Source organism: Pholis gunnellus (genome assembly GCF_910591455.1).
Source record: "Pholis gunnellus genome assembly, chromosome: 22".
In the NCBI taxonomy this organism is placed as follows: domain Eukaryota; kingdom Metazoa; phylum Chordata; class Actinopteri; order Perciformes; family Pholidae; genus Pholis; species Pholis gunnellus.
In genome coordinates this window covers 13,699,380-13,722,453 of record NC_136549.1, presented here as the reverse complement: position 1 = coordinate 13,722,453, position 23,074 = coordinate 13,699,380, and the positions used below count along the sequence as shown (strand labels likewise).

The window sequence follows — 23,074 nt, the reverse complement described above, 5'->3', positions numbered from 1 at the left end:
GAGTTTGTGTGCATATTCCTGGTAAAGGTGTAACCACACGGATAGAGTTTCTCTAAAAATACATTTGGCGCTGACACACACACACACACGAGCAGACAGAGAGACGGACAAGCGCTCCTGAAAACTGTTTTCAAACGACTCTTTGCTTTCGCTTCAACCTGCCTTGTGTGCCAGGTGTGTGTGGGTCGAGTGGGGGCTGCAGCTAATTATTGTTATTATCATCAATTAATCATTGTGCTACGTTTTTAGTTGAATGTTCAGTTCCCAGACCCAAAGGTGATGCCATCAAACTGCTTATTCAGTCACTGACTTAACAGCCCAAAACCCCAAATGATTCCATTTCCATTGAAATAAAACAAAGTCAGTCCACCAACTAGTGGATTGTTTGCCGTGAAGTTTGGTACAGACAGTTGTGTTCCCAACAACATGAATTGTAATAACTTTGGTGATCTCTTAACAATCCATTTAGCACCATCGTCAAGTTAAGATGTGTCCAGTATTTTGCTTTTATGTCCAAATACCTGCAAAGCCAATGACATTCCCATCGACCTCAGTTGTAGTTTGTGTTTAGTGCTAATCAGCAAATGTTAGCATGCTAACACGCTAAACTAACGTGGTGAATATGGTGAACGCTACACCTGCTAAACATCAGCATGTTAGCATTGGGTGCAAATTAGCATGCTGACATTAGCGTTTAGCTCTAAGAACCACTTTGACTAAGTGACTACAGTCTCACAGAGGATCATATCTGAGGGTTAGGGTTAGTTAGTTAGTTAGTTAGTTAGTTAGTTAGTTGTTTTTGCAACCAGAGAAGTCTCCTCCTGATAGCCAGTAGAGAGATTGTAAGTTTCTGCATTAGCTTCACTTTTCTGACCCGGAGGGTTTGCTGCCTGGACAAAGCAAATGTTAAGAGGTGTTTGCAGACGCCGTTTGACTGCAGCAAGATAGAGTGAGAGGAGGATGGAATGGCACCTGGTCTGAAAACATTTGCACTGTGTGTGATGGCATTAAACACGGGCACTGCTTCCTGTTGACACATTGGCTGTTTTATCTTTGCAGTAGGATTACTTCCCTGATCTTGCATTTTATTCAAAAGTGCTGTCGCTGAATCTCCCCGTTCCCTCTCAATCTCAAGACATTGAAGGGAGACAGATCTCCAACATGATGAAATGACAGAGAAACAAAGACAGAGACGCCTGTGAGGAATTACTCAAAATTAGATTTTGCCTTTTATCTCCAGCACTTCCAATCCTATTTATCCACCAAGGACACTCCACCAGGAGAGGTGTGCTGATATTTGTGGGGACTGTTATTGATCTGGTTGGGCAACTAATCCAGTTAGTCCTAGAATGTAGTGCTTAAGGGTGGCTGCTGGTCTGTAAGGAGACACACATGACCATTGTTGGGCCAATAGATATTCATCATTTTCTGTCACACTCTGAGTGAGTTGGTGCTGACTGTCTGGAAATAAAGGTTTCTTTTGCTTTTTTTGTGCAAAAATAAACGTTTTAGCTTGTCTGTTGGTCATCCTTTGTGGTCCAGACTGAATATCTCACGGCCATAGACTAGACCAGGTTAGAAGATGAATTGTAATAACTTTGGTGATCCGTTACCGTTTGGTTTAGCTCCATCAGGTTCACTTAAATTCATCCAATACTTTGTTTTATGTGCAAATCCCTGCAAAGCTGAAGACATAACCGTCAACCTCAGTTGTAGAGCTAATTACAGCATGCTAACACGCTAACTTAAGATGCAAAATGTTACACCTGCTAAAATCAGCATGTTAGCATTGTTATTGTGAGCGTGCTAACATGGCGAGGTTAGCGTTTAGCTCAGAGCATCACTGTGTAAGTACAGCTTCACAGAGCTGCTAGCGTGGCTGCAGAGGGATGTTTGTTTCTGATTTTAAAGATTTCTTGTTCTCACATCAATTCAGGGGGTTTGTTTAATGACATAATCATTCCGTTTTTTCTCCTCTGCGTTTACCCAGATGTTCAGCGTTCGCGTCTTCTTGACTTGTCTGCAGTAAAAGTGTGTTTACAGTTTAAGAGGTTTGTGTGAGCAGCCACATGAGAGGTGTGTTGTTCCCTGCAAAAACTTCCAAAGCCCCGTGGCTCCAGCCAACCCTCGAGAGCTGAGCTCAGTTAGGGAGAGAAAAGCTGCCTCTGTAAATTCGCTATTGATTGGTGGAAAAGGTAGACGTGTGAGTCCGTGTTTGGACCCGAGCCATGCTCTGATAAGCGCTAACAGGATTGCAGGGTGGAGTCGGTGAGCTGTGACGGGACAACAGGCTCAGAGGAGGAGGAGGAAGAGGAGGAGAGCGAGAGTATTAAGTGTGGAGTTGAACACACAGTGGTGCACAGTAAAGACCAGGTGTGGAAGAAGTATTTAGATCCTTTACTTAGATTTCGCAACACCACAAAATACTCCAATAAAAAGAAAACCATGTTTTCTGCTGTCAAAAATGTAAGTATTCTCATGAAAATGTACCTTTAAAGATTATATAAACTACTTTATTTTGAGCTAAAATTCAAAAGTGTTCAAAATGTTGGTAATAATCCTTCATTGCACAAAACTGTGTGCGCACGACCGCACTAAGTTCGGTCGGTCTTGTTGTATTTTTTTATATAATATCATTGGATGATTATTACATTAAGCCGCATGTACTGTTGTCTTCGGAGGTGGAGCTTATTTTACCCTCTTCACATATTTTAATATTTTTTTATGATAGCTGTAGCAAAGAAAGTGGAGTAAAAAGTACAATAATTCCCTCTGAAATATTATAGAATTATAGTATAAAGAAGTCTAATATGGAAATGCTCAAGTAAAGTACCTCCAAACTGTCCTTAAATGCAGTAGGTGAGTAAACGCTTCCACCGCTGGTAAAGACAACTTGTTCTCTCTCATGTTGAATGTCAGCTGCAACACATACAAACAGATTCAGTGAAAAAAAAATGTGTGTTCGGCTCAGCGCGCTCATTCCTGCGCGTTCAAAGGAGCGACGGCTCCACTGAAGACGGAGCAGTTGACATCACAGACGCCTTGTTGTTACATAACTCACACTATATATTTTCCTCTGCCTCCATCTTTCCCACCTTCTCTCCCTATACCTCCGTATCCGTCTCCCTCCCACTTGTCCTCCTGTCTCCTCTTCTTGTTATGGTGGACGAGTAGAACTAGGACAGGCAAACAGAACCTCGCTGTTTGCTTTTATTCTCCCCTCCACTCTTAAAGTTGCTCGTCCCCCCCTTTCCCCGGCCTGCCAAATATTTGTTGGCTGAGAAAGAAAGAAAATCAAGCGCGCCCGTTGTTGCTTCACTGTTTTTTACCTCAGGTATGCCAAAGCAGGTAGCGAGAATCCCCCTGACAAGTGAATTAAAATCAGACAAAACTCTGAAGATGTTTTTTCGTCACTATTTCAGCATGTTTCATCAGACGACATCTGGGAAAAAAAAAACCGCTAAGCACACACAGCACCGGTGTGTACAGTATATGAATAAACGTAGTCACATAGAGGGATTCTAACTTTGATGATGCTCAGGTTTGAAGGCGTTTAATCGTATTACAGCATCCTTTGTCTTCTGTCTGCCTGTGTCCCAGCAGACTTGCACTCGTATGAAAACAGACAGCACCAAACCTGGACGTGTAATTACATTCTGGTCATGTGAGGAGCTTCACAGGCAAAAGTTATTCTGGTCTCTCTCAGGCTGGCGTTGGGCTCCCATCTTGTCCTCTCTCCACATAAAGCAGGGCCGGTGTTTTTACTCTATTTTCTGTTTCTCAGTTAAAAAAAGCCGCCCTCTGTGTGTGTGTGTTCCACCGATACTTCATCATGTATGTCCATGTGGACGCTGCAAGGCTCCAGTTTTGGAAATGTCACCTCTCCTGTTCGCCCAGTTGTACTTTTAGCCAGCTCAGTGGAACCTTTTGTGATTTTTCTTTTTGAGGGGGGGTGCAGGACGTTTTTTTTAGGGGACACTGAATGCAAGAACACACTCTTTCCACGGTGCGTGTGTGTGTGTGCAGTCCTACAGGTGAGTGATTATAGACGGAGAGACGCAGCGCCCTCCTTCACCTTGAGACTCCTGCAGCAGGCGCGAGGAGTAGCGGGGAGGGCCAGGCGAAGCTGTCCGCAAAGTGATTGATGGGTGTATTTTGAGAACATCCCCAGCAGAGCATGCCTGAGGCCTGGAGATTGGAAGGAGGATTCAAAAAGTCTGTGTGGCAGTTGTGTGTGTGTGTGTGTGTGCGGGGGATGCGTGCATGCTGAATTAGCTGTCAGTGTGTGAGTGTGTGGATCAGCAGCAATGGATTGTTTTAACTACATCCAAGCCAACTGATATACTAATAAATCAACATGATGTCAAGATCTTGATATAAGGTTCCGCATTGTGTGGAATTTGGTTGTCGTAATATCAAGATGTATGACTTTCTAGGTCTTTCTGGCCGCGTTCCAGTTCAAGGATAATGTTGACCATCTTTTTCACACAATACAAATATGAATTGATCCTAACGTGTATTACTTATGTTGCCAAACCTTGATATACTGTAGCGTATCCCACAGATTTCCATTGTCGTGCAAAAACTATTGAAAGCTCATGCACATGCACTGGGTGACATGTTGCTGCATTACCGTTAACGTTGGCACATCAGTTTATTTTGATCCCACATACACCGTCCTGCTGCCAAAAATACTCCAAATACTGCAGAGCACCAAACATGTATTAATCCACAGTATAAAAATAGTCCGTGACAAACACGCTGCTTACTCTTGTTTGAGTAATGTTTGCTACAAACTACAGAGCCCAGCTGTTTTGGGGAAGTTGCTGAGCCTTCTTTTAAATAAAACTATATCTTATATATTTGTGAACTGTATTAAGGATTTAGAACCAGAACCAGGCCTGAGCGGGGCAGACTGTAAAATGAGGAAAGGGAATCTGGTGCTCAGAAACACTACCGGTTTTGTCCACAGGGGCCGCCAAAATCAACCCAATTTGAAAGTTCCTCTTAGTAGCTTTAATATATACTGCACAGCAGTGCTAAATCCCATCTGGTTATTTTATTTACAACCAAGTTCCTGTGATACATGCATCACAGGTGATATCAAAAGATGCTCTTTGTATTCTCCCACAGCACACATTCAAACGTGTCCAAAACCCGAAAATGTTCATTTGGCTATTGTAAAAATAAATATTCACGTTGAACGAAGCAGAAACCTTGATTATAATTTGTCAAATTTTCTTGACTTAAAGATGTACTTGATTGTCAAACTTGTTGCAGTTTAGTTTTCTGTCAATTTACTAATCAAGTGATTCTTTCAACGGTTACACAATTACTGTACAGTGTGAGAGGATTTCATCCACATTTCCCACCTGTCTGCCTAATTTGATGCAATTTCGTGTGTTAGAATTTGATTATGCTCAAATTGTCTTTCCGATCAGTATGTTGGAAGACAATTTGACTTCAGCAATTTAAAGCATGTAATTGCTTTTAACACCACCATCCGATATTTATCTTTTTTAAAGTATTTGTCTGTTTTGACTCTAATTGAGTTAGAAATTTGTTGAATCCAATTCAGCTTAATACATAATTTAGTCTAATCGACAGCATCCAGGAAGCCGTTATAAAAGAAGCTACTTTACATAATTTAAGACCTAACAAAAGGGTCTCACAAAGAAAGCACTTTCTCTGCTCCACCCCTGACTCCACAGGGACAGTGAGAGGGTTCGGCAGAGCAATAGTGCAGATGGAGAGCCGAAGAGGAGAAAGTATGTGCGTTTTTGTGTGCAGCTGTAAGTTGTTGTCTGTTTTTTTTTCACATCGAGCTCCCCAAATACACCAGAACTTTGGAGGCAAAAGAGGAGAGAATAAGTGCCAGGTCACAGTTCAGTACGTCTCCTTCTGTCCCTGGAATGTCCTGATAAGCTACAAGCTTGTGAATTCAGCTTCTTCTTCTTCTTTCTTTTTTTCTTCTCATTTTCATTCTGGAGCTCAACTATTGTCTGCTCGCTCTGAGACGGGGACCAGTGGGACCGTGCGGTAGAGGGAACGTAAGGACATGCATTTCTCCGCAGCGCAGGTGCTTTTTAACAGGAAAAAAAACCAACACTGAAGCTCATTGAAATGGAGCACAACACACCGTGAAGAGAACACTGTTGCCAGCAAGTGACGCAATTAACTGATTTGTTGTCAGCGCCGTGGCTGTTGCATTGACTTTTCCTGTCACGGTGGAGATGTATTGGTTTGTTAATGATCTTCTAAAAGACTTGAACCATGAGCCTTTTCCCCGGTGGCTTCTGATGTGAAAATATGAGGGTATCTCTCAGTGCATCAATCTGTGTCAAACCCTGTCCCAGCCTGTGTAGTTTTATCACACTGGAAACCGATATATGATTATCTGACACCTATTAGCCTGTGCACTTGTCCTCAGGGAGCCTTGGCATGTTGATTATGTAGTGGCAGTAGTAACATATGCGAGTACTGAGCATGCAGTGCCTGCACGTTGGAGAACTACGGTGGCCTTCAGGTGATAAAAAGGTTCATCGTGCGCGTGCTGCTCCAGCCTCTGTCCCTTAAACAACCATTTGTTCTTCACTCCACTCCACTCCCCCCCCCCTCTAGTGAAACAAAAGAAGCTCGTGCTTAACCAACAACAAGCTCAGCGACGCCGGGGAATATTGCATGTGACAGGGCCGGCCAGCGTCTTTTTCTTTTACAGCTTTGTTGATTGTGCTTTTGATTGTGACCGGCAGGAGAGTGAATATCTGCACATATATGGGAAAATGGTCCTTTTGTTGACTGAGGAGATAGCCGAGTTTATAAATCACAGCTTGTACTGACCGAGGAAATATCGACTTCTGTTCATCAGCACTTTCAAGTCCACAGAAAATATCATGTCTGAGACACAATCAGTAACTTTAGCACGGCCTGCCTGTGGTTCCTGAGAAGACAAAATACCAGTGATGAGAATAAAATTATAGAAGATTCAAAAGACGGCGTCATCAAGCTCTCTGCCGTGTTTGCTTTTTATACAGACGGGGTTGTTTGGAGCCTCAGACGGTTAGCTGAGGTTTCCACCAGGAACATTTCTGCTGATCTTTCAAGGTGGACCTGCAACCCTGGCTAATCTTAAAATAAATGGCTTCATTTTTCTGCAAACACCGCTATATATCACGTTGAACATGGTGGGAATTAAATTCACAGGTGGTCTGGGTGTATTAATGTTCTGTTGGGGCAAGCGGGCAGCAGGTTCTGTAGTGCCTGCATGTGATACCTCATTTCGCTCATGGGGTCTGCTGGCGTTATTATTAAAAACAAGCCCATACTAAAAAATATCAAATATAACTATTAATGATAATATAGCGATGCATCAGACGTACACTTTGCACAACATCTAGTTACATGAAGTTTTGCGCGCTAGAAAGCATGTGTTTGCGATATCGTGATAGATTAATGGTGATCGCCGTCATGCCCCTTCAGTCTTCTCCCTGCCAACACCGTGGCCGGTCCAGGAATGCATCCGTATCATCTCCATAAGTGTTGTATGTTAACCAACCAGTTAATCGCCAGCTGTTTGGTCTGATGCTGCTCTACTGTATGACTGAACTGCAGCCGACTCCCTTTCAAGCTCGCTGTCCCATCAGTAGCTGTCACCAGCTTCGTTCAGCCACTTACCACACGGACATTGAACATTCACGTATCTTATGAGCCTCGATGTGAAAGACTCGGTTAACAACAGCTTTCTGACATGTTCCTGTTTCTCTCCTGTGACGGTGAGAACGCAGCCTTAGCGATGACGCCTTCTTGTTCTCGTCTCATCAGAAAATCTATCCTCAAGTTGCCCGTTAGACCACCTCCTACCAGAATTCATTGGCACAAAGAGTTCAACACATGGAAATGAAAGGTGTTGGGAAGTACTGCTGTGCAGGATATGTGAAAAACGTATCCAGTAGGCGCTGTGGGAAGTCTGATAAATTGCATGTTTGAAAATGTCAAAAAATCTGGGGGGGGGGTAGAGAAGTGAGCTCACCAGACCTCTAGCCCAAAAAGGTTTGTAGCCAACCAGTGTGCACTGTTCATTTCATGTTATGAGATATCAAAATCATAGTTATTCTACCATCAAATCTGAATCTGTGATTTCAGTGACATTTGAGAAAGGAGACTGGGATAATTATGGCCAGTGTTGGAGCTTTGGCACATTTTCTTTTGTCTGTGGTGGCATTTCAGAGACTTCAGCGTAGCTTTCAGTTTGAGGTTTAGATAATTGAGGTTGGATTGTGCTTGCAAAGAAAGAGCTCTGCAGTAGGTGAGTGTGAACCACTGCTCAAAACAGCAGCCCACTGTTAAATGTGTTGGGACGTTTTATTTGTTGTATATTTCTTTGGTGTGTGCTGCCAAATGTGTGTTCTCAAATCAGTGTTCCCTAAACATCACACCTTGGCCAGTGGATGTTTTTGCTCATATGGACCCGCCCACACTTTAATTAATCGGTCGTGATGTGTTTTTCACAGTAAACTCGCTGCTTGAACTGCGTGAACGGAACAGTTCAGCATCCGGTAGAAAAAAAGAACTTTCATATTTTCTTTGGTGACCTCAAAAGGCTTGAATCACTGGAAATGATTCGGTTCGGATGGATGAGAAGAACGAAAGGAAACAGGACACGAGTAAATCAGTGCAGTGTCTGCGGGCTGTGTGGTTTGCCCCCCAAAAAAGAGAAAAAAACAGAATAAAAAATGCACAAACTTGTGAGCATGAAACTTCCAAAAAGGCCGGCTCTGACTGTGAGACCGCGTGAGAGATGGGAGGATACTCGAGGAAGGAAGAAGTAGCGATGGAGACGGAGGGGAAATAAGGTGAAGAGGAGAGATACCATTGAGTGGCGCTGGGGGAGAGAAAACGTGGGGAAGATGCCAGGATGCCTCCTGCTGGCAGTAAATGGCCCTCCACCTGTGACTGCAGGATGGATGCTGTAGCATGACTTGAGATTGCAAACATTTTTCCGCTCGCTTCGGGGGCTCCATCATTTTCCTACCTGGAAATTTCACACCGGCTTGACATTTCCTCCGTGGACGCATGCAGCATGGTGGTGATAAGCAGTGCTGGCTTTCTGTGCCACACACACACACACACACACACACACACACACACTCTCCTTGTCCCGAGTTAGCTCTCCATCGCTGGCTGCTGACAGAGAGGTTATAGACGACACTCAGCGGAGCCAAACAAGCGACAGGGAGCAAAGAGACAATCCTCCCAAGTCCAGCGTTTATCAGCACACCGCTCAGTGCAAGCAACAGCGTTCCGTGGTGTGTACGTGTTCATGTGAGTCTCTGCTGCAATTACACCACATGAAAGGCAGTTCTGCGGAATAGTGGCCACGAGTAACAACTACAGGATCATGTGTCTGGCATTCAATTCTAAAAGAGTTAGCAGTGGAGAAGAGACATAAAGCTCGTGATCAGGGCTCAGTAATGTCTGCTAACATTAGCCACCGCAAGCTACTACACACCAGACCAAGTAAAGCTGCAGCAGCAAAACCCTGAGAGTGCATTGAGCTCAGCAACACAGCATCTGGTTTCTTCTGAATCAACTGTTTCTTTCTTTTCAAAGTGAAATGATCTTGATTTGAAGTGGCTGCAGAAGGTTCACCACAACTTATGTCTTCTTCTTTTCACATTTTCTGGAGTTTCTAAGCATCTTTTTCTCTCATTTTTGGCCTCAACTCCCAAGAAGAATAGTGATTTTGATCAAAGGTTCTCAACTTTTTTTCAGCCAATGACCCCTTTAAAAGATAGAGAATATAATCAGGTACCCTCACATGTTTGTCCCTTTGAATGATTTGAGCCTATTTGTTTCTACTTCTATCGTCTGAGTTATGTGAAAGAACAACATGAAGCACGTATTAGAAAGATATTAGACATTTATTAAACAATGTTCTCTCTCAGAGTAGCAGGAATGAGCGAGCCAAACGAATGGAACACAAGACGTTGTAACAAACCAGAGGGTTCTTTTCTTGGTGTTTTGAGGAGCTTCGTTTGTCGAGTCTGTCTTCCCTTCTCCTGAAAGCGGAGACATGTCTGGCTTCCTGCTGCTCTTCTTGTGGACATTTTAATAGAAAAGGCTTTTCACAGGAAGTCCGCTGAAATGCACGACAACCCTTTGATCTCCCGCATTTGTGTGCGTCTGTGTGTGTGCATATGCAAAATGATGGGGAGGGTCAGTGTGTGCTCGTGTAAAGTAAGTAACGTAATGTGTGTGTGTGTGTGTGTGTGTGTGTGTGTGTGTGTGTGTGTGTGTGTGTGTGTGTGTGTGTGTGTGGCGCCCAGTAAAGGTGAGAACATGAAACACTCTCTTTCATATTTAATGAGTGGAGATGGGGTTAAGGAATGTTCACAGGAGGTATTCCCGTGGGCTGTCAACCTGCTCGCAGCGCGCTGTTATATCACCCACAACCACGCGCGTCTGTGTGTGTGTGTGTGTGTGTGTGTGTGTGTGTGTGTGTGTGTGTGTGTGTGTGTGTGTGTGTGTGTGTGTGTGTGTGTGTGTGTGTGTGTGTGTGTGTGTGTGTGTGTGTGTGTGTGTGTGTGTGTGCCTTTTAGTGAGTGCACAGGCAGAAAATAGTCCGTCCTACTGAAAGTTTAATCATTTGTTTTGAGGGGATGGGGAAAGGGGGTTCAGAGAAGCATATGGCACGTGCACGAGCAATGCACCAGCATTGTCGTGATATTTCCGCCATGTGTGGGAGGGATGGGAGTGTGCGCCGCTATCTCTTGAGTCCGTAAACTAGGCCAGGTAGTAATAAGGAATAGTATGCAATGACCATGTTGGGTCCTTTTGTGTATGGCTGTTCTGTGTGTGTTTCTCGCAGGCTGAGCTCGTCCGGTGCTTCCCTGTCTGATTAGGAAGCGTTTCCTCCGCCGTTATCTCCGCTCTCATCCTGATTAACTTCACGTTGTCACTAATCAAAGCCGGTCTGCACAGCAGCTGGGCTGCACTGGAACACGCTGTCCCCGAGCTCTGGTGCTAGATTCAGCTTAGATGCTACACCAGCAGGAGCTGTGTCCCCCAACTTGGTTTTGAATGATCACACTATTATGCTTAAAACATCACCGTTTGGGAATATGCTTTTAATGCAAATTGCTCTTATCCTGGAAAGCAAACATCTAGACTTCCTTCTAGACGTGTTTTTGAAGAGCCGTGTTTGTTCAGGGAGCTGTGGGCGAAGGAAAGAGGAGAGGGCAGCTTTGAAAATCCTGTCCTGTGTGACTGACGACTGTGAGCGGCTTGAGGAAGTTCAGCTTTGATCACTGAGAACAAAGGCGGCGTGTTCAGCAGTACAGTCCACACACCGAAAGAGGCTGAGAGAGCAGGAATGTCTTATGACCTTGACTTCATACAGTTCTTTGGAAAAGTTGCAGGCCGCTCTGGAAAAGCCAAGTCAAAGCTATTCACTGCCTCTGAGCAGCTACTTTTTAGCTACGCTAGCGACTTGACTCTATTGAGGACAACGTCGATTCATCGGTCCACCGCTTTGGTCCAGACGTACAATATCTCAACAACTGTTGAATGGATTGCCATGACATTCTGTTCAGAGGTTCCTGGTTCCCAGAGGATGAACTTAGTGATCCCCTGACTTTTCCTCTGGAGTCACTAACAAGTTGACATTTGTGGTTCTGAGTGAAATCGACAACTATTGTGTAGACTGTTGTGAAATCTGCTACAGATGTTTGAGGTCCCTAGAGAATATATTAAAATGACTTTAGTGATCATTACACTTTTCAATTCCATCAGTTTGTTACAAAAACCTACAAGACTATTGGACATTCCCTTCAGCCTCATGAGCACTTTGTGTTCACTGCCAATTAGCAAATGTTAGCATGATAACAGGTAAATATGAACCGCTAGACATTGTTACTGTGTCACAGAGCCTCCGACACTGCAGACTCGTAGTCCTGTTGGTACGTTTAAAATGTAAACCAACATGACTTTGGACAACGGATTACGAAACATTGATCCTACAGGAAGAACAAAACTGCACAAAGTGGTTGTGTGAAGTGATCTTTGAGTGGACTGGAACAGATTTGAAAGAAATGATGTCTCCTTCCAAAATTGTATTAATTAATAAACTGCTTCTTCCTTCAAAGGCAGTACACCATGAGTCACTATGAATCTTGTAGATCCTGCTTGCTTCATGTCAGTGTGCTCATTGTTGCCTTTTTGAAAACGACAAATCCAAAGTTGAAGCATTGACATTCATACTTTGATACGCGTCGTTCAAATTCTCCTCACAGCATTTCTGCTCTTTGATCCGTCTGTCATCTGACAATAAGTGACTGTCATGTGCTATTTGTTAACTGTTAATCACCGATAGAAATGTGTACCAGCTGACACGGTGAAGGTTCAACAAGCTCAGGGTTAGTGCATGTTCTAGTTTAAAGCTGTTAAACTAGGCAACGTTCTCACATCAAAACCCCAATATTTACATCACAGAAAACATGCAGAGCATAAACATTTCACTGATTTAAAATGCGGCACTAGATCTATCAACATCTGGTGTTATTTTGCAACTTTTTTCTTGGCGAGGGGTTCATCTGATGCGCAGCTTTAAAAGAGCGACTATAGCCTCTTTTAAATCAATCAATGTGACAAGCTGCTTAGAAAACACATGTATTTAGATGTTTTTTAGCTCATGTCTTGTCGCCATCCCTTTTCTTTTTTTATAAAAGATAAGATTTCTGAATATTCACAGGCGTGAATAACGGCCCTCCAGTTAACACGTTATCGCGCAATCGAAACCCTGGTAATTACCGGCAGTAAAGCGATGCTGTAAACTAATTCTGCCACAAAGATGCTTTCATGTAAGATCAATATTCTGTTGCAAGTTCATTGAATAAACAAGCCCCTTCGTTATTGTCCTCTCACTGGTGCTCTTCTTTCTTTTTTTTTTCACAGAGCTTCCGTACGGCTGGGAGAAAATCGATGACCCCATTTACGGCAGCTACTATGTTGAGTAAGTCGGCTACATCTTTAATATGCAGCGGCTTGCTTTTGATTTCTCAACGTGGCCCGGTGGTGCTGTATTAATCATATTCCTATCGCGGCAGACATGGCTCTGCAGCCAGGAAGCGGTTGCTCCCTCTGTCTGCCTTCTGACGGCTCGCTGTTTGTTTGCAGGGGGGGTTTGTTCGTCTCTGTGTGCTTATCCATATTTCTGTGTGATCCTTCTGTCGGAAACACGCGTCTGCATCTATATCTGTAGCTCATGAGCAGAGATCAGTGTGTCTCTGCATGTCTGTTCACCATCTTCACAGCCACTGCTGCAGTAGCGTGTGCTCTGTATTGAACTGCACGTCCCCTCCCTGTTCGGAGGTGTCATTTCTTTTGGCTGGATGCTCCTCGCGCTCTATTTTTAGACATGCAGGGGGAGTCATTTGGCTCGACTTTGCTAAAGAAATGACACTTGACTACTTACTGCCTTATGTGCTTTATGGGCACTCCCCTCTCTCCAGATCTTCTTCTTGTCTCGCTTTGTCGTCATGTAAATATCATAGAAGAAGTCGCCAGAACCTTGAAATTATGTAACAATGTAAAAAATATAGTCAAGCTGTTTTGTAATTAGCGCTGTGATACTGGGGTGTTCATTAAAATAAAAGAGAGGAGGAAGACGGTGTGTGTGTGTGTGTGTGTGTGTGTGTGTGTGTGTGTGTGTGTGTGTGTGTGAGAGCGCACAATGCAGCCTCAGAGAGTGAGGAAAAGTATCTAACGATGACTAATTATTTCACGCTGGCGAATTACATTATTTGTAGTCGTTGACTATATCTTCCAAGTTGCAGACTAAATTAAGAACGACGTGGGACGTTAGAGGAAGTCACTGTCCCGTGTGTGTGTGTTTCCTCCCAGTGTCTGATTCACATAATTCTGCTCATAAGACGGGAAGGAAAGCCCAGAGTCGGTCGTTTGTTCTTTTTTTTTTTTTACTCAGCGAGGCCATTCTGCAGCTCTGTTACATAATCTGTGGGACCGCCCGTTTAATTAATCATCACAGCAATAGCTGCTGTCGTGCCAGGAGTTTTAGATCTGATCTCTGCTCGGAGGGTGGGGGGGCTAAGTTAAACGCAGCAGTAGAGAGAGGGAAATCTGAAATCTCTTCTGTTTTTATTTTGTTTTTCTATCATCACAGCCATATAAATAGAAGGACCCAGTTTGAGAACCCAGTCCTGGAGGCTAAAAGGAGACTCCAGCAGCAGCAGCAGATGCAAAGCCAGGGTCTGTCCTCACTGCCCCTTCCCACCATCTACAGAGGTAAGACCACGGATGAACCCCATTCACTTCACATTAATAGAGAACATACTCGTACTGTCTGTATGTTTGTGGAGGATATATCTAAGTCTAGCTTAGTCGTTTCATTACCTTTCTAAGTTTCAGTCATTTGTTTACATCCCCGGAAAGTTTCTTATTAGCTTCATATATTGATGTATTGCACATTTTCAAATGTATTATAACCACGTCTATTTAAAAATGAAGAGAATCTGATGTAAGTAGTTCCAGTCAAAAACATTTTGGTGGATTATATTTATAATAACACGGATTTATTACAAATTGGAAAACTAACTTCACTGAAATCAGTGAGTTTTTATTGTGTAACTGACAGCAATTAACCAATGACAACTTTCAAATTAAATAACTTTTGCTCAAGTCAAACCGCTCTGACTTGATATGTGTAACGGGGCACATTCACGACAGCCGTGAATTATTTATACGAATGACGCTTTGCTTGCAAATATGGGCCGACATAACACCGCAAATTCATACAAGCCAGATCCATAATTAAAGATGTTCATGTCCACTTCAGAATTCATAAATCACTGACAAAACATTCACTGTATATAACATCTCAGCGAACTTAAATCTGTACACCAGAATATATGTTTTTAATGAGCCATTTCACATGAATTGACCGTCTTAAATCAATACAGTGTGCACAATATGAAACAATACGGGATTCTATTTTGATGCACCCATGTTGCTTGTTACCACAAAGCCCAAGTTCTCGTGAGGAACAAGGCTATTTTTGCGTTGATTGACAGCAAAGGCGCTTAACAATGAGTGCATTGTTAAGCGTCGGAGGAACAGCAGCATCCTATTGGGACTGATGACAATACTTTTGTCGTGCGAATAGTGAAGATGTGGGTTTAAACGTGCCTCATTATTTTGTTTAATGACCGGTTTTGTTGCTACCTGATTCCAGTGCTCACTCTCCAGCAGCCACAGCAGTGGGATGCACTGCTAGAAAGAATAAAAACTGTCTGGACTCGTGAAGTGGAGGTTTGTTTCCATAGAAACGTAGTAGTCCGCCACTCTGAGTCGAGAGCCTGTCTCCGTGGTTACACTTTGTGTACATTCCAGTGAGGCTCTCTCTCTCTTCCCTCATCCCGACCTCCTCCACCTCCTCCCTCCTCCTCCTCCTCCTCCTCCCTTTTCACTCCAAACTTTGGCTGCCAGTGGAGGATGCCAGCCCCTGTTACACCCTCCCCAGATCCCCCCGAGTTCAGGTCGGCGCGGTGCCCGAGCGCTGCCACAGCCTCGGCGACCTCTCCCGCTCGCCAACCCTGGGCCGCCGGGCCGCCGCGTGTGCCACGTCCTCCTCAGCCGACGCCTCCCCGCTCCGGCGTGTCCTGACTCGGCGGATGAATATGTGCCCCCACCACCAACAACACCAACAACACCACCACCACCACCACCAGCAGCAGCAGCAGTGTCAGCCACTTCACACCTCCGCCTGCGCTGTGCTGCTAGAGCAGCCCGTCTGTAGCCCCTTCTCCCTGTGGCACTTTGTCAGTAAGTAGGCCAAGAGAGAAGCAAAGGGAGGCTGACTGTCGTTCTCGTGGCTGCCTGCGCTCGTTTGACTTGCTGTAAGCATGCTAGCTCGCAAAGCAAGCTTTCTGCGCTTGAGGCAGTTTGAGGATTTGAGTGACGAGCGTTTACCGTGACACGTCTAATCGCCCGGCGCCAGCAGGCAGAGAGTGTAATCACTCAGTCGATGTCTGGACCAGTGACGGCAAACAAAGGGATGTAAACTAGCGCGCCAGCCTCGTCTCCCTCCGAGGTGAAAAGATGGGAGACTTGGTTGAGTGTAACTAAGCTTGTTGGCTGAGATCCTCTCATTCCTACACACGGCGCCCCTCCTCCAGAACCCCCCCCCCCCTCCCCAGTTCCTCCCTAAACCCTCTCAACCATCTTCTCTTGGAGCTGTTCCCTGATTGACAGCATGTCATTTTCCAAAATTCTGCTGCTCCCTGGGTAGCCTTTGGGATGGGACTGAAGACCTGCACCACTGACGCTCTCTGCACCCTTTCTGCCCACTAAGTCCCAGCATGGGAAGAGAGGAACGGATATAAGTTCAGTATGTGTACCAGGAGGGATGTTGCATTTGTACCTTTGCACGGTAGCCGCACCTGCATCTTTCAGCACCGCACCGACCCACCTCTGTCCAAGTTCGCAGTTAAGATCGTGCCCTGCCAGTTTTTTTCCTGTGGCTACACCCATGTCTTACCGGATAAGCTTTCCCCATGCCCCCCCACCCTGTGAGCACTGCCCTGCACCAGCTTTGAGGTCCTTTTCCAGCCTTTGCTATAAAGCATTCACAGCGGTAGCAGTTTGTATTCGGTGACTTTGTTTGTTTATGTGTCCTTTTACAGAGAAGCCGCTGTTCACGCGGGACCCCACTCAGCTGAAAGGCAGTTTCCTGTCCACATCACTCCAAAAGAGCAACATGGGCTTTGGCTTCACTATAATCGGAGGCGACGAGCCGGACGAATTCCTCCAGGTCAAGAGTGTTATCCCCGATGGGCCTGCCGCAGCTGACGGGAAGATGGCCACAGGTAAGCCTCAGGCGCGGCCGAAATCTCTCGCGCAAACCAACAAATACACATTTCTCTTCTTTCATTCAACCATGAACTCCTGTGATACCCGGCCTGCGTGAAATACTAAACACAGGGCCACATGAGAGCACACGCTGTCAATGAACAACCTTTGCATGCAGCTCAATAAACAAGAACCCGACAGGCACAAAAGAAACTTATCCTCGCTAAATTTATTATGACGACATTCCTCCTGAAACACGACTGGCATGTATTTGATCACACATCATACATTTAGATAGCACAGGTGTTTATATGCATAACGAGTAGAGAATTTCCAGAGAATTACAGAAATCCCCGTGAATGTCAGCATGACAATTATGTGTGTTTTTTCCACATCTGGTCCATTTATCAGCAAACCTCCAATTTTTCCAGCCCCACATTTTCCCACATTTCATCTTTTTTAACGCTCTGCAGGCTGCAGATAGTGAAATTCAAAACAAACACCCAAATACAAACACGGTACGCGGTTCACATGGTAACAAGTGCACATGCATAACGCACGCATTGTATGCATGCATGTGTGTGTGCAGGTGCAAGTTGATAAGCTAGCCTTGTGTAAACTCTGAGTGTGTGTGTGTGTGTGTGTGTGTGTGTGTGTGTGTGTGTGTGTGTGTGCGCGCATGCCTGTGCACCAACTGCAGAGTTTTGTTCTTCCATTTCATTAATCATGAAAGGGACTTTATGGGCACCATAACTCCTGGCTGCGGCCACATGATGGGGGTGGAACTGCAGCACATATGCACACAAACGCACACAAACACACACTGGGACGAAGCAGCAGTACTTAAGGTCAAGGGAATGGAACTAGCAGGTTTGTCAGCATGCTATGATGTTTCTATCCGTATACTCTGGAGCCAACGCGGAGCTTATGGTGGTCATGTGTCACACGTAAAGTAAGCTGGTCTGGGAGTTTGCTCTGTAGTCGAGCTAGTGTTCTCCTCTAAAGCGCTTTTGAATTCTAATAGATTTCCGTTGTGACTTTTTGCAGAACATTGAGTCATTAAAGTCTGTCTGTGCAGCGGTCCAAAACAAGACCCCTTGATGAGTAATAAAGCTTGTCCTGACAATGATGCTTATAAAACATTTTCAGGGTCAGTCTCCTCATCCCCTCCTCCCTCTCTTTCTTTCTTTTAGAATTCCCCTCTCTTCTCCCCCCCTCCCCTCCCCCGTCTCCTCTCCTCTCCACTGCGTTCCTCCCTTCAGCTCATCTCCATCTCTATCTCACCATCCAGCCTCCATCCCCCCACTTTGCCTCCCCAGACTTTGTGTCCTACTTCTGCAGTAACAGCGCTAGCTCGGTCACAGTAACTCAGTGGCTCACACGGACGTAGAACCAGGACTACAGAGGTGTGAAATTCACAATTCCAGATATATAATTTGTGCCACTTTTCTTTTTCCGTCACCCCTCCTGGCTGTCTCCACCACGTGATTACACCACAGGGGGGGAAACTTGTTCATGTTCTCTTATTGTAGAAGTGTTTTAGATTATCGGATTTATGACCACATGCAGTGCCGTTTTGTCCAGGCGAGATGTTTTGTGATGTGTTAACTGTGATGTTTTTGTGGAATACAGAGCTGAGTTGCGTTAGCTTGAAGTAGAGAGGCCGAGTTTAAATGCTAAAGGCAAAGTTTAATACAAAATTCAGTGGGTTTTTTGGTACAATATGTTTCAAAGTGGCGAGTCTAACTGCTGTAACTCACAGTGTTACTACAGCGTGTGCTCTGTTTGTATAAGATAAGACACTGAGTTCAAATACAACGTTCAATATATTTATATTCTATAAACACAGTTTAAGTGATCTACACATCAAACTGTGTCAAACCTTTGTAGTGTTACTAAAATTAGTTAAAAAGTCAGATTCAAACAACTTATTTTGATTCAGAATGACAAAAAAGCACTTCTGGTGAGTGACATTGGGTCCTTTTTTTTTCGGCTAATATGACGAGGTGTTGCTAGCAGATTATGCTAACGTTAGCTCCATGAGTTGGTTGCCTGGATTTTCAATGTTTCCAGCTGACTTACTGTTTAAATTTCCTTAAATATGCACTCATTGCTCCATGATATAGCGCTGAAAGACAGAGGCTAAAGCTTCATGTCGTAGTATAGTCAGCATCCTTAATGATCTGTGTAGAAGACATGTACATAAAGAAACATCACTGTTTAATTTGCAGTGTCGAGATAGTTGTTCCAGTATTATAAGGAAGCAACTATCGCTCTTGTTACAGCCCTATGCATGTTGCTTTAACGTGTCAAAATTGACCAAAGCTTTAGCAGACATTTATCCATTTCTCTTCATCTACCTATCATCCAACTGAAATGTTCTCTGTCCGTATGTTTGTCCTTTGAATTTTCTCGACAACCGTTCATCCAATCAACCTCGCGTGTTGCTGAGGACCCAAGGTCGAGTGTGAGCTCTCGAGATCTGCGGGATATAATTAGGAGTAGTGTGTTGTGTTCACACTGTGCAGAGTGTTGAGCGCTTTCCTCTACTAGCTGTTACACCGCCGAACGGTTCTTCACTCAAGAACGGATAAAGGAAGAGAGACCGGAGATCTATGGGACACATTTATTAGTACTTTTCTCGACAACCGTTAATCCCATCGACTTCACACTTGGCGGGCGTATTGCTCAGGAAGCGTCAGTGTCGAGGGTGAAGCTGACACCGGAGGGCCACGCTGCTCAGAAAAGGCCCGTTTTAAACGAGCGCTGCACTAGTTATTCTAATCACGCCTGCACGTCTGACGGTCGTGCACTTTGGACCCAGCGTCACCTCATTTAACCTGACGCACACACACACACACACACACACACACACACACAGAGGCCTCTCGTTATGTCGACGGACTCTTGAACACCCCGTTAGCCGGAGATGAATGTGTCATAAGGAATATTCTAGGATGGGACATTGAAAGATGAAGTAGCAACGTGGGCCTTGTTCCCAACTCAACAGCTCTATCGAGACATCGTGTCTCGGTTAGTGTCGGGAATTCCTTTCGAATACAACTCAATTCACCTCCATTGTCCTGGGGGGGGCGGGGGGGTGACAGAAGTTTTAGAGGCAGATGTCACTAAACATTGGCACATAAAGTCAAACCTGTCTGCTGCACCCCCCCCCCCCCCCCTTCCCCCCGGTCATAAAGAATGAGATCTATGGGCTCAGCGAGGGCGCTTCGAGGTCACGGCACCAGCATTTGTTTTCTGCCAGTGTGCTCAAACTATTGATTCTGACACTAGTGCTCAAGGCAAACGTCGTCCGTGTTTATCCGGATTAATTAAAAAGTCCCTCACGTCACGTTGCCTCGAGGCGTGAGCTCGCTCCGTCGCTACCGGCAGAGCGTTTAAACTTGGAAAGCGTTTTGTCGGCAACACGGTTTACAACGAGGGGACATTTCGGTGATATCTTAACTTGGCTGTTGTCTCTCAGAGGGGTCAGCAGCTCGCCTCCACTTCAACAGTCAATCCAAGAAACCCCAGTGAGTGGCCATGTTGCTTTACTGCTGATATAGTCTCCTGCTCACGCTTTAAGGGAAGTGGACAGCATGGAGCTTGTGGTTAACAAGGTGAGGGTCAATCACTGAAGCGCACGCTTTCCCCATTAATGACGAAAGATCTTTGTTTTTCCCTTACTCTCTCTGCAGCACACACTCACACAGCCATCCTCTCTCTAAAGAGCACGACAATTATACCTGCAATTAGGAAATAATTGTTTTTATAATCAACCTAGGGTAATGCTGTTTGTCAGACTTTAAAGTGGATCGTGCCTTGTGTTCCCACTTGCCCGGTGTTTTAAAAAAAGCTGCATGGTGCCGGCACAGCGGAGCACAAAACACTATATTTAGTAATCCGGTTGAGACAAAGATAAGCCTGTGGAGCGCTTTTGTGTGGGAGCAGTTAATTGTCAGCTGGGTTTTATCTACGGTGCAGTATATTGCGGGGAACAAATCAAAGCACTTGGCCCCATAAAAGGCAAACATTTCAGCCACTTGTCATCAGCACCATTTTACACTTGAAAGAGAGATAAGACATTATGCGTGGTAATGTTTATCTGTAGAGATTGTTTATAGCTGAAAGTGAAATCAAAGGAGAGACGGTGCTGATTGAGGACCAGAATAGCTGCAGACAGCCTCAGTCCTTCGCTGTAACACCAGCATCTGTGACTCAATGCAGTTTCTCATTGAGAGGTTATTTTAGACCAGGAGTTTATTCTAATTTCAAGATAATTAAGTATATATTACAGCAGCTGCTGTTCAAATTTGAACCCTTTGTGTTTAAAAAAAAAAGGTGAAACAGCATTTCATTTGTTAGCATTTGTACAACTGCTGCTCTCCTGAAGTGGGCGTATTATGCATCATCATATCTCCCCCCTAGCCGTGATGTCCTCCTCTTAACATCTGTCCTCTAATGCACTGTTTCCCAAACTTTACTTCTGGGGACACATTTTTTAAAAATGAATAACCATCGCGACCCAATTCACAATAAGCCTTATCTATAACTCGAGAAAAAAGCAAATTTGTGCATAAATCAATGTTCCTGGCGATTCTGCATCGCCTCTTGTTATCTTGAATAAGTAAACCAGCCATTACAAAGATATGCGTTTCATAAATCACAACTTCTTTTTATGCATGTGCTACTGAAAACACATAAACATCCTGTTTGTAAGCAACGGTCTCAATCTGTCAAGCTAGTGACGTTAACTCGGGACTTAGGGAAATGCTAAACAATGATATTACATTGTTGGCATCCCTGTCTAGTGGCATATTGGTGCTTGTCAAACACTCACAGGAAGTTGCGGTTTCTGTAGCTTCTATATGAATTTCAGTGTTCCGGCCTTTACACCTCACCAATATGTCTCCATGTGTCCAGGTGACGTCATCGTCTACATCAACGACGTGTGCGTCCTGGGCACCACCCACGCCGACGTGGTCAAACTCTTCCAGTCGGTGCCAATCGGCCAAAGCGTCACCCTCGTCTTGTGCCGTGGCTACCCTTTGCCCTACGACCCGGAGGAAGCCGGCAACACCAGCAACAACACCACCACCACCATCCTCTCCCCGCTGGGCATCATGGAGCAGCGGCCCATCATGGTGAACGGCCGCACGGGCTACGACAACTACCTGGACTATCTCTCCCGCACGGCCCGCTTCGTCACGGACCCCGGCCAGGACCAGGTGAACGCCCAGCAGCAGCTGCTCACCCCTCACCCGGGTGACACCCACCTAGACGGCTCGCTTCCTCCCACCACCGGCACCACGCCTCCCGACAGCGTCTCCATGGCGTCGTCGGGGGCCACCCAGGGGGAACTGCTGACCCTGACCATGGTGAAGGGCGGGGAAGGTTTCGGCTTCACCATCGCGGACAGCGCGACGGGCCAGCGGGTCAAACAGGTGCTGGAGCCTCAGGGCTGCCCGGGCCTGTGCGAGGGCGACCTGATTGTGGAGATTAACAAGCAACACGTGCAGGGATTCGTACACACCCAGGTGGTGGAGCTCCTCAAGGAGTGTGCCGTGGGAGCAGAGACCATCCTGGTGGTTCAGAGGGGTGGAACAGGTAAGATCGATGGCTGCAGGTAGGGACGGCGGGAGGATCGTTGGCTCAACGCGAGCCCTCGAATCGCTCCGGGTCTTCTCCATATTTGCCTTTCTAGTTTCATATCTGTCCGCCTATTCATCTATGTCATCTTTTACTGTTGGAGCCAAGTGTGTGTGTGTGTGTGTGTGTGTGTGTGCGTGTGTGTGTGCGTGTGTGTGTGTGTGTGTGTGTGAGGTCTATTCCAAAGGCTGCAGAAACCTATCATGCAGTCCTGCAGTGCTCAACAATGGCTGGCTGATGCACAGCTCTTTTCAAGTGCCCTTCCCATTTGTTACATCGGGAGAAAACCGTTCCTTCACTTTACTTAAGTAGATGCCTCTCTGCTCACTGACCCATAACCCAGAGGGGTCAACAAATATCCTTTCATTGAGGTGCACGCCTTTTGCAGCATTGAGTTATTTTCAAAGTCACTTTGTGAACCATGAATAAAAACCCCAAAATGAAGGCCTGTTAAAAGTAGCACCGTTTTTCACAGAGAAATGCTGTTAAACTGCAAATTGTTCTGAAGTGCTTTCTACCTTGTGTTTTTGTGTGTAAGTGTGGCCCTCTGACAATCATAATT

At 45.2% G+C, this 23,074-nt stretch overlaps 1 protein-coding gene across 12 annotated transcripts in view; it reads left to right on the top strand.

Moving 5' to 3' along the window:
• The window catches only part of magi2a (membrane associated guanylate kinase, WW and PDZ domain containing 2a), a 65,458-nt gene that overhangs the window by 11,032 nt on the left and 31,352 nt on the right, over nucleotides 1-23,074 (top strand). For 10 of the 12 annotated variants that reach the window (XR_013767606.1, XR_013767607.1, XR_013767608.1 and 7 more), the window contains exons 5-9: nucleotides 12,952-13,009; nucleotides 14,180-14,301; nucleotides 15,502-15,837; nucleotides 16,698-16,880; nucleotides 21,787-22,470. Coding sequence is in view for 9 of the 12 variants with exons in the window: in XM_079183861.1 (XP_079039987.1) it covers nucleotides 12,952-13,009; nucleotides 14,180-14,301; nucleotides 15,502-15,837; nucleotides 16,698-16,880; nucleotides 21,787-22,470 (1,383 nt within the window). In the remaining 3 variants the exon portion in view is untranslated. The remainder of the gene's footprint in view (nucleotides 1-12,951; nucleotides 13,010-14,179; nucleotides 14,302-15,501; nucleotides 15,838-16,697; nucleotides 16,881-21,786; nucleotides 22,471-23,074) is intronic. The other 2 variants (XM_079183863.1, XM_079183862.1) reach the window with 1 other exon arrangement.